An 11,850-nucleotide genomic window follows, 5' to 3' on the forward strand; every position below is an offset into this window, starting at 1 on the left:
ATTATGATATAAAATTATATTCAATTTTAATATAAATCTTTTTTTCTACCATTGTACTTAGATATCTGTAGTTTTTCTGTTCATTTCAAGGGCTGTTTTCCCAGCTTTCTGCTCTTCTGCTGAGACACAAGTTCACAGCACAGCTGCTCCTCATGCTCCACCTTAGTTTTGCCTGAAGATTTGGTGCTTCTCTGTCTCCCTTTCATTGCTCAGCATTTTTCTCCCACTACAGCTTGAACGCTAGTGTCACTCCATCCCCCATGGGGAGCATGCTGATATTGACCCGTACATCTCGGAAGATCTTCTCATTGAGGTGGTGGAGGCTTTGGGTTTCCAGATCGTTCTTGCTTGGCTTCAACACTTTCCCGTGCCATAAAACCTAGTGTAAAAAAAGAATCCCGTGCACACAATCACCCTTACGTTCAAGGTGCACGCTACATCTGACCAGGCTGTGGATGGCACTGACAGTCCAAAGGGAAACGTAGGGTCAAGAGAGAACTTTCTTATTAGAGTTTACAAGACTATGGGCTTCTCTACATTCAGAGTTGTAAGTGTTTAACTAAAAGTGTGATTTTTAAACTGATGAAGTTTAAAAGATGCAAAAGGTTGTGTGGACACACTGCAGTTTAATCCAGATTTATTTCAGTTTATTTTAAACCCATTCAAAAGAGGTTGGAGCTAAACCAACATAAGCCTGGTTTAAACTCATGTAAGTCTATCCACACAGCCTTTTTACAAGCATGTGTTGACAACCCCTTTAACTGCCTTTTGTTAGGCCTTGTCTACACCACAAAGTTTTGCTAGCATAGGTATGTTGGCTCGGAGGGGGGGTGGGTGGGGAAGCACACCCCCAGCCAATATAGCTAAGCTGGCAAAACTCCCAGTTTAGACATAACTATGCCAACAAAAGACTGCTTCTGTTGGCTTAGCTAATGTCACGCAGGAAGGTGGTATTGCCATGCTGACAGAACTCCTGTTGCTGTATACAGTGTCTCCAATAGGAGGCTTGGCTGGCATGGCTATCCCAGGCCAGGCTGTGGTAGTGTAGAAAAGCCCTTGATTATCACAGTGTATCAGATCACAAAGTAGTTGGACAAATCAGGAGTTTGGTTGAAGAGCATTATAATATTTTGCATTTATACTGATAACGCACCACACAGCGGCAGCATACTCCAGTGGGACTGGGAGTCCAGAGTCTATTCCCTGACTTTATGACCTTTGGCAAGTCACTTAATCTTTCTGGTCCTGATTCAGCAGTCCATCCCTATTCAGCCTACCACTTAAGCACATGCTTAACTTTAGGCATGTGCTTGAATCTCATTAGTGTCAATGGAACTTAAGCTTAAGTGACAGGTTGAATAGGGACAAACTCCAGTACATATGTAAATGCTTTGCTTAATTTGGGCCTCTCTGTTTTCACATCTATTTATTGGGGACACCTATACCCAGCTACTCTCATAGTGTGCTTTGATATCCTTGGGAAGAAGGTTCTATAGAAATGCAACATATCTCAGAGCTCTTCGCAAATATGAAGCCTCAGCTCAGCCCTTACAAATAAGTTAAGCCTAATAGAAATAGGTAGACATATGAAAATGTATAGACAGTCCAAAAACAACTAACACTGATCCCTCTCTTTCTTTTTGAGATATACACTTCAATAGTTTCTCTTAAGTATTTGGAAGTCACTTGTAACATGATGATGAATAAAGCAAATGTAGTTTTAGGTATTATGAACAGTTTACAATTGTAGAAGATGCCCTGTAGAAGGATATAACTGTTAAATATCAATATCCTACAAAACATTCTGTAGGTAATACATGAATAGCTTGATAAGATGTTGGTATTCTGCACTTGGTGTGTGTGTGGGCTGAAGTGTACATATATACAGGTTAATGCAAGGTCCTTTTAGTTGCTGCAGATATTAACTGCGTGTGTCATTAATAGGTAAATAGAACAATCATGTCTTTTTTTTAATTACATTTATATAACTTGGAAACTGAATGCTGTCTTTGGGATCTATGTCCCCTGGGTCCAGGTTGTTACTGGAACTATCTAATGTGACTTAAAGTGGGGGTTCCAGTGGGTTAATACTTACATTAGCAATGGCTATGATTCCCCCTTTCCTTACAAGACGTAAACATTTTTCATAGTACTCATTGTAACTCTGTTTATCTGAATCTATGAAAGCAAAGTCATAGGTCCCAGCTTCACCGTCTGCCAGTAGTTCATCTAGACAGGAAACAAAGTGTGTTGTGATGCCCTGGTTTAACGCTGAATAAAGGGATGAGACAATCCATGTGTGTCAAGGCTCAGAGTCTACAAGGGTCTGGAGAAGCTTACTATCCAATTTTAAAAGCAGCCAGAGCCATAGTGTAGACTGTAGACATGATACTCCTAAATTTGGTTGAGTAAGAGCAGGTCAGGATCCTTTAAACTGGGTTTACACTACTTCTCCTGTTAGTTTTAAAATCAGCTTAGCTGAACTGGTTTAAAAGCTGGTTAGAAATTTTCTCCCTGTAGAAAGACCCTGGATGTTAAATGAATTTTCAGATTGACCAATCAACTGCTGACCACAGTGTTGTAAGTTGGGTCATGCAGAATTCTTACCCAGAAGGCCTTTCGTGGACTTTGCCTGAACATGCATAACCTTTGTGTAATCACAGATGGCAGCAAGTGGTGGTCACCCAGTGGGCTTTTCTCAGGAGTCTCTCATTCCATTTTCCCTTTTTTGGGCCAAAACAAGCAGAACTGGGGTCTGTTAAAACTTTCTTACGCTGCACTCTGGCTGACAGCTCCACACTGGAACTGTCAGCTGCAGAGACCATGGCTGTGGTCCTCCTGAAGGCACTGGAAGCTGAGAGAGAAGTACTTGGCTGTTTATAGCCACACCCACCACCGTCTGTTTTGGGAGGGGACCCCATTTGGAATCTCACTCCCCATTGTAGCATCTCAGTAGTGACCTCCACAGAGGAGAAGGGGAAGAGAGATAGGGTGTTGAGAGGGTATGAAGGAGCAAGGAGCTCATGCAAGTTATCTGCCCCTCTCAAATTGCTTTGCACCCTCTTGTTTTGGAGAACAACTCATGAGGCCTTTTCTGCATGGGGTTAAAGTCAGCAGACAGCCCTGTTGTTATCAGAGTTTGTCTGGGTATGCTGGAGAGCAGAATGTGGCCCAGACAGGGCTAATGTTTGTGCCAGAAGAGAGTGGGTGACAGGCCGCATTAGTCTAGCTACCAGGGAGGACAGCAGCATCAGTCACACTAAGAAGACACTGCCCCATGTGCTAGACTGCTGCTGGACAGTTATTTCTCTTAAAGACACTTCTTCTGAAAAGCTGAGTGTTGGCAAAGCAGCAGCATCCACTGGTGGAATAGATCATTGGCATTCACAATGGGAATAAACCGCTTTTCTGACAGAAAATTTCCCTCCCTAATGCTGCTCCCCTGTGGAACAGTGCTTCCTATTCTACAAACTTGCTCTGCATCTGCCTCTTCCGTGGTCTTGGAAGGCTTTGCTTCCTCCTGACCACGAATACCAAACTGAATTTCCCCAGATCAGAAATGTCCTGCCTCTGATGCTTGTACGCTAGCTTCTCGACTCCCTCTGCATCTTTCGCTCCTCGGAGAAGACTTTGCTTGCCTAGAATAAACAGATAATCACTTAGAATAGACACTTCATGGGAGAGAAATTGGGCTTTGTCCAATTTAAATCCATCTTAAGCAGCTTTCCCTGTGATAGAATCAGCAAGACAATACCTCTTTTAATATTAAACACAGCAATGGGTTGAGTGGGTAAGTGACCAATCTAACAACGGATGGTGGACGAACAGTTATCCACTCTCTCTCTCTCTCTCTCTCTCTCTCTCTCTCCCCCAATATCCGGAAACAGCTGAACTCTTCCTAAATTTCCTCTATATAACAGAGAAGCTGCCCACTGTGACTGATGAAATTGCGTGTTCACCTTTGCTACACAACTCCTAATCTCAGACTTCACATGAGGGACTTCTCCCCAGCCTAGGTCTTCAGCCTGTACTTTTCATATTTGTTATGTTACCTACCAAGTGTTTGAATTGCTGGTTTATACCGCAAGTCTATTTTATGCTCCACTCCTGCCTGAAACGAAAGAGGAAAGGGATTTGATGGAAATAGTTGTGAAATATCTTAAAGTGGGACGCACTCAGAAAAGTCACCATAAAACTGGAGATCCCATACCTACTCTCCCTGTTACTTCCAGAATTCATATAACATTTGGTCGAACAACAGGCCAAGTTTACCAAGTTGCCTCAACTATACTATAGTGCCTAAAGTGAATGCTCACATTCAGTGACACTTGGATTTGGGTGGATAAGTTGGGTAACCCTTTAACTACCTGATTCTTTCCTGCAGCGGCCACATATACACGTCTGAGACTTAGAGGGAAGCAGAATTAAGCCCTCCTGGAACATACTCCTACAATTCTGAGCACTCCTATTCAGAGCATGCAGCATTTAGGGACGGGCAGAGACTATTTACCTCTTTCCACAGCGGCTTTCCAATACTGATGTAATCTTCATTTATATCACAGGCAACGACTTTGCCATCATCTGGCAAGACTAGTGCCATGTTTAAGGTATTATAGCCTGTAAAAACACCTAGAAAACACATGAGAGAAAGATGTAAGACTCATTTGACCATGAAAACTGATTTAACTGTGAACAAGAAGGGTTTTTTTTATTAAAGAATAAAACCCTCAGAAGAGCTGAGGATCCCAAATTACTCATGAATTAATGCTGTCCGTCCCATTACCATGGTAGCATTGTGTAGCTGCTGAAGCCCAATGGACTAGTGGCTGTGAACTCGTTAGTTCTCTAGCTAAATTTACAGCTTTCGTCTGTCAGGGGTCTCCTGGCCTCAGAGTACCATCTTGTATGGCATGAGTTTGACTTTAGGGCATCTCTGAAGGGAAAAAGGAAGAGGAGGGAAGGGAGCCATGGCCAGCATAGCACACTGAATCCTCGTGGGCTGTGTCTGTTGTTCTCTACCTGCAGTAGTGGGCAGCTGCTGTGGATTCTCTAGCCCTGAAAAACAGGGGCTTGAGAATCTCCCTTAGGTCCACCCAAGCCAAGCCCTTTCACTTGGGCTTTGCTTTCTTCTTCCGCTTTTGTCCCATGGTGCTTTCCATGTAAGCCGCTCACACTGCTGTACTGTCAGCCTTGAATTAGGCTTCACCACACCCCTGAGAGGCTGCTATTATCCCCATTGTACAGATGAGGAAACTGAGGCAGGGAAGTCAGGGTCAACACTTTCAGGCATGGCCACTGATATTAAGTACCCAAACTGTGTCCCCTGGGGCCTGATTTCCGGAGGTGGTGAGCACTCACCACTGCAGTTGATGTCAGCGGGGGCTGGGGATTTACAGCACCTTTAAGAATCAGGAACAGGTGTCTCAATTTGGGCACCCAATATCAGTGGTCACTATTGAAAATTTGACTTGCCCCAGGTCAGAGGCAAGAAGCTAACTGAAGGATCCTGCTCTGACCACCTCCCATCACCCTTGGTGTTCTTTGGTAGGCTTGGTGAAGCAGGGAATTATGCTGATATAGCTTCCAAATGATCGGTGTTGGGCCATGCCCTAGCAAATGTGCATTCTTACCTATTTCAATAGCTTTCTTGGCTTTGATGAGTTTGGCCAAGTTTGCCATAAGCTGGGCCTGGTCACAAGACACCATCATTCTACTCCAGGGATGGTCCAAGGTGAGCTAGCAAAGGAAATGATACAAAACTGAAAGGAAGCAGGAAAAGTAAAACTACCCTGAAGTTGCTCTTTCAGGCAGACCCCAAGAGCCCAATGTGATCCTCAGGGTGAGGACAGCATTGGGGTTTATTATTACTGTTGATCTCAGAGAAGCAATTTCTCTTCATTTACCAAAGAAGATACACGTATAAGCAGCTACCATTGTTGTGGGCAAACTTAACAGTGAGGGTAAGTAACCATAGGAGCAACTTACGTAGGGATAGGGGGAATTCTCTGTTACTTGAAGTCTCAAAATCAAGATTGCTGTCTTTCTACAAGTCACGCTCTAGCTCAGCCAGAAGCTATGGGCTTGATGCAAGAATTGCTGGCTGGAATTCTATGGCCTTCTATGACTAGAGGATCATAATGGGTCTTTCTGGCCTTAAAATCAACACATTTGTTTTCTACTTAAATATTTTATATAGGGAGCAATGCAATGATTATGGAGGGGTAGTTTAGCCCAGTGGATAAGGCCCTGCCCTGCCCTGCCCTGCCCTGGGACCCAGGAGAGCTGGGTTCTATTCTGGCCTTCTGGGTGCCATGGGGCAAGCCACTTCAGTAGTGGGAATCAGGTACTTAAAGAGCTTTGAGACTCTGGGCCTTAGATACCACTACAAATCTGCATACCAGTGGATAGAGAAAAGGCAGTTCTTTGGGAACTAGCAGATCTATGTACTAGACACAGACACAGGCAAAGACAATATTGAAATGCCTCAATCTATTTAGTTTCACAAAGAAAAGGTTAAGGGGCGACTTGTTTACAGTCTGTAAGTACCTACGTGGGGAACAAATATTTAATAATGAGCTCTTCAAGCTAGCAGAGAAAGGTCTAACGTGATCCAATGGCTGGAAGTTGAAGCTAGACAAATTCAGACAGGAAATAAAGCATGCATTTTTGACAGCGTAATTAACGATCAGAACAATTTACCAAAGGTCGTGGTGGATTCTTTATCACTGATCATTTTAAAATTAAGATTGGATGTTTTTCTAAAAGAGCCACTCTAAGAATTATTTTGGGGCAGCTCTCTGGCCTGTGTTATACAGGAAGTCAAACTAGGTGATCACAGTGGTGCCTTCTGGCCCTGGACTCTATGAATCATGGGACATTAATAGCAGTACTGTATACACACCACGCTCCACAAAACGTATCTTGAGAAAAACACTGACCAGTCGCAGCTTCTTTAGGACTGGATGCTCCCGCAGAGAGTGATCCAATATGTATTGCCATAACGGGCTCCCTTTTCCAAGAAGAGTCTTGGATGATCGGGGAATTCCAAAAGCTAAAAATGGATATTTTTTACCTATAAAAAAAATTAAGATATTAAAAGGTTTTGTGTCTCAATGGAAAAAGTTTGCAATGACCAGTTATGCCTTGAGCAAATAAAGACCAAGAAAACTGCCACTGAAGGCTAACAGAACCTTGCTCTGCAAACCCCCTAGACAGCTCAGGGGATTGGCAGTAGGATTAGGTTTTTCACCTCTAAAGCGTCTGTTCAAATCCAGCCTAGGTCTGCAGTGACTGTAAGCTGACGCTGATGTCGTTCAGTGGCTGATTTTGCCATGAGACGGCACGTTTAATTCAAGGATCTCAAAGCATTTTTCCTAATAATATCCCTGCTTTACAGAGGGGCAAACTGAGGCACAGAGAGGTCTGGTGACTTGCCACGATGACCCAGCGAGTCAGTGACAGAGCGAGGGACAGAATGCGAGCATCCTAGTCCCTGTTCCTCTGCTCAGACCATGCTTCCTCTCACCCCAGCTGATGGGAGAAAATTATCAGCTGCTCTTCTCACCAAAAGAAAAAGCCAAGACCAGGATGCTAAGATGGCAATTTCCAATGTGGTTAGGAGGATACATGTCTGTCTGCAGTCATCCTGCAAGGGGAGGGCTGAGACAGCTCACAGCAGATTTGCTAAGCCCTGGGCCTTTTAATCCTGAGCAGAAGAGCTAATGGGAGGTGTGCTTTGCAGCCTATTGTAGTGCAGTGGCGTAGTGGGTTATACAGACAGACTGGGCCCTTAACAGCATTGTATATTTACTGCCAGAGCGTAGTCAAATCCTGGCCTATAACCCAGTCCTTGTGTTCAGTTCTTGCTAGAAAAGGTCTCTTGGAGAGGACACTCTATCTTGCTATTCACTCTGAGTAGGTTCTCATGGATACATAAAAACAACGAGGAGTCCGGTGGCACCTTAAAGACTAACAGATTTATTTGGGCATAAGCTTTCGCGGGTAAACTCCCCCCCCCCCACTTCTTCATGCATCTACATGATGATGCATGCATCTTCCTGCAACCCAATCTTCTTCATGCAGCTACCCCTCTGATACTTGGCACCGTGTATACATAATGCAACCACAAAATGGGGTAGATGTTTGCTTTTCCTGTTCAGCTTATTGAGAACAGACAGACAGTACAAACTGTGAAGCTAAAGCTCAGATCCTGATTTTCCTATACGGGGTCTGTTTGGAGCCTGGACTCTGGCTCACAATATTATGGAAATAGGCGCTAGTTGCAAATTGTTGACAACTCTTGTGAGTTTCACAGTATTTGGTCTCTCTTTCCCAGCTGCAATCACATGATTCCAAGAAGAAAAGGAGTACTTGTGGCACTTTAGAGACTAACCAATTTATTTGAGCATAAGCTTTCGTGAGCTACAGCTCACTTCATCGGATGCATACTGTGGAAGCTGCAAAAGACATTATATACACAGAGACCATGAAACAATACCTTCTCCCACCCCACTCTCCTGCTGGTAATAGCTTATCTAAAGTGATCACTCTCCTTACAATGTGTATGATAATCAAGTTGGGCCATTTCCAGCACAAATCCAGGTTTTCTCACCCCCCCCCCCCCCTTTTCCAAAAACCACACACACAAACTCGCTCTCCTGCTGGTAATAGCTTATCCAAAGCGACCACTCTCCTTACAATGTGTATGAAAATCAAGGTGGGCCCATTTCCAGCATAAATCCAGGTTTTCTCACTCCCCCATCCCCATCCCCATCCACACACAAACTCTCCTGCTGGTAATAGCATATCCAAAGTGACCACTCTCCCTACAATGTGCATGATAATCAAGGTGGACCATTTCCAGCACAAATCCAGGTCTTCTCACCCCCCCCCCCCCAACACACACACAAACTCACTCTCCTGCTGGTAATAGCTCATCCAAACTGACCACTCTCCCTACAATGTGTATGATAATCGAGGTGGGCCATTTCCAGCATAAATCCAAGTTTAACCAGAACATCCGGGGGGGGGGTAGGAGAAAACAAGGGGAAATAGGCTACCTTGCATAATGACTTAGCCACTCCCAGTCTCTATTTAAGCCTAAATTAATAGTATCCAACACCTACAAGATCTCTATCAAGCATTCTTACAACTATAATACCCACCTGCGGAAGTGAAGAAACAGATTGATAAGAGCCAGAAGAGTTCCCAGAAGTCACCTACTACAGGACAGGCCTAACAAAGAAAATAACAGAACGCCACTAGCCATCACCTTCAGCCCCCAACTAAAACCCCTCCGACGCATTATTAAGGATCTACAACCTATCCTGAAGGATGACCCAACACTCTCACAAATCTTGGGAGACAGGCTGGTCCTTGCCTACAGACAGCCCCCCAACCTGAAGCAAATACTCACCAACAACCACACACCACACAACAGAACCACTAACCCAGGAACCTATCCTTGCAACAAAGCCCGTTGCCAACTCTGTCCACATATCTATTCAGGGGACACCATCACAGGGCTTAATAACATCAGCCACACTATCAGAGGCTCGTTCACCTGCACATCCACCAATGTGATATATGCCATCATGTGCCAGCAATGCCCCTCTGCCATGTACATTGGTCAAACTGGACAGTCTCTATGTAAAAGAATAAATGGACACAAATCAGATGTCAAGAATTATAACATTCATAAACCAGTCGGAGAACACTTCAATCTCTCTGGTCACGCAATTACAGACATGAAGGTCGCTATCTTACAACAAAAAAACTTCAAATCCAGACTCCAGCGAGAAACTGCTGAATTGGAATTCATTTGCAAATTGGATACTATTAATTTAGGCTTAAATAGAGACTGGGAGTGGCTATTTCCCCTTGTTTTTTCCTCCCTCCCGACGTTCTGGTTAAACTTGGATTTATGCTGGAAATGGCCCACCTCGATTATCATACACATTGTAAGGAGAGTGGTCAGTTTGGATGAGCTATTACCAGCAGGAGAGTGAGTTTGTGTGTGTTTTTTGGGGGGGGGGTGAGAAAACCTGGATTTGTGCTGGAAATGGCCCACCTTGATTATCATACACATTGTAAGGAGAGTGATCACTTTAGATAGGCTATTACCAGCAGGAGAGTGGGGTGGGAGGAGGTATTGTTTCATGGTCTCTGTGTATATAATGTCTTTTGCAGTTTCCACTGAATGCATCCGATGAAGTGAGCTGTAGCTCACAAAAGCTTATGCTCAAATAAATTTGTTAGTCTCTAAGGTGCCACAAGTACTCCTTTTCTTTTTACAAATACAGACTAAGCCTAAGACTGTTACTCTGATTCCAAGAGACTCTCAACTTTTTTTTTTTTAAAGAAAGTTTAGCCCTTATTGTTGCAGAGGGAAAAAAAAAAAAAACTTGAACATGGGACTCCTAAAGGATCAGAACCCAAGTTTTATTTTTCTGCAAACCTCATGATTTGTAAGCCAAATCTCACGATTTTCAATGCTTGGGGCTAGCTATACTGCAGGATGCGCAGCATGCAATCTTGCCCAATGTGCACAGGGTTTGCCATGGATTCCGATAAGTGCTAATCCTACAATGAATCTGCTAGTGCAAACCCATGCAGAGTCCTAAGACAGGCAAAGGAGTCCACCCGAGTCACTCTCATTGCAGGATCAGGATTTTATTTGGTCTCCTGCCTCAGGCAGTGGCCAGCTTCTGACACGGGAAGGTGAACCAGCCAGCGTGCCCCTGGGCAGTGCTTGGGGACTGGAGTAAGGGGAATTCCTTCCTGAGCCCATGCCCAACCTGGGAGCTGTCAGCCTGTGACCTGAAGCATAAGATTCCATTACCCTCGTTAAAATGGATATTGTTAATCTCCAGGCCTTTTGAAAAATTTAACCACAACCTTTAAGTCTATAGAAAGCTCTCTTCTCTCTCCCCCTCGCGCTCTCCCTATACAATATTCTGCACCTTCACTTGGCTAACATTCTAGAAGCCAGCAGTTTTAAGGCCGGCGCCGTCAGCCCTTTTTCCTCTCCCCTTCCCCCAGCATCTAGTAAATTACTTTCTCACCCACGCGCGCGCGCACACTTTTTTTTTTTTTTAAATGGGTGGTAAAGTGCGGCTGGATGGAGCACACTTGGTGGTTGTGCTTTGAATCAGAGCGCTGCCTCCTTCTGTTCAACGCGAGCTCACTTCTGGCCCTGGGTCTGGGAACTGGGAGGGTGTGGTGGATTTTATAGATCCGAGAAGAAAGCAGCGCTTACCTGCTAAGACTCCAGTAGCAAAAGCAACCCCTAGGACTGCAGTTCCAATGGCCATTTCTTTAGTTATACTGAAAAAGGGCATTTTGGGTAACGGAGGAAGAAGGAAACAGCAGCAAGATTCAAAATGGATGTTGTTGGGTGCTGCAGCTTTAAGACCAATGACTAACTCACTGAGTGCATTAGGGTTCCTCAGCTAGTAAGCATCACGTGTTTGCAGGGCCTGAGCAAGCATTGCAGCCACGTGATGATCACAAACTACAGTGGGGAGAGAGCAACATCTACAGGCAAGAACAAACAGGGCTTGCTGTAATTCTTTTTATTTATGAGCACTGGCATCTTACAGTGGAGAAGCGAGGCACTCTGAATGAGGCATGAAATCATCATAAACTCAGGTTACAAGTCAGTGCTTGCAAAATTAGCATTTAAATGTTCTAAGGGAATCCAAAGCAATCTGCACTGCAATTGTGGAATCTAATTTTGCAATTACTGGGGAATCTCTGGTTTGGATTACAACAGCCTCAGGCTCTGGGAGATGAAAAAATAGTTAGCAGCATGACTATAAAGGTCTGCAATATTTATTGTTTTATAGGCAG

At 44.2% G+C, this 11,850-nt stretch overlaps 1 protein-coding gene across 1 annotated transcript; it reads right to left on the reverse strand.

Moving 5' to 3' along the window:
* COMTD1 (catechol-O-methyltransferase domain containing 1) lies at nt 1–11,432 on the reverse strand. Its single transcript, XM_084634652.1, has 7 exons — nt 11,258–11,432; nt 6,939–7,072; nt 5,631–5,736; nt 4,511–4,629; nt 4,057–4,111; nt 2,096–2,229; nt 1–379 (listed from the first exon to the last, which is right to left on the reverse strand). The coding sequence occupies exons 1-7, from the start codon at nt 11,337–11,339 to the stop codon at nt 227–229; spliced, it is 783 nt and encodes a 260-aa protein (XP_084490778.1). The 5' UTR covers nt 11,340–11,432; the 3' UTR covers nt 1–226.
* Between the last annotated feature and the right edge of the window lie 418 nt (nt 11,433–11,850).

Source organism: Lepidochelys olivacea (genome assembly GCF_965140295.1).
Source record: "Lepidochelys olivacea isolate rLepOli2 genome assembly, chromosome: 7".
Taxonomy (NCBI): Eukaryota; Metazoa; Chordata; order Testudines; family Cheloniidae; genus Lepidochelys; species Lepidochelys olivacea.

Bases quoted from the DNA above. Each gene is read 5' to 3' on its own strand.
- COMTD1 (XM_084634652.1), bottom strand. From the start codon at position 11,339: ATGCCCTTTTTCAGTATAACTAAAGAAATGGCCATTGGAACTGCAGTC. The intron at 7,073-11,257 runs GTAAGCGCTGCT...TTTTTTTTATAG, and splicing joins TGCTACTGGAGTCTTAGCAG to GTAAAAAATATCCATTTTTA. The intron at 2,230-4,056 runs GTAGGTAACATA...TTTCCTGTCTAG, and splicing joins ACCAGCAATTCAAACACTTG to ATGAACTACTGGCAGACGGT.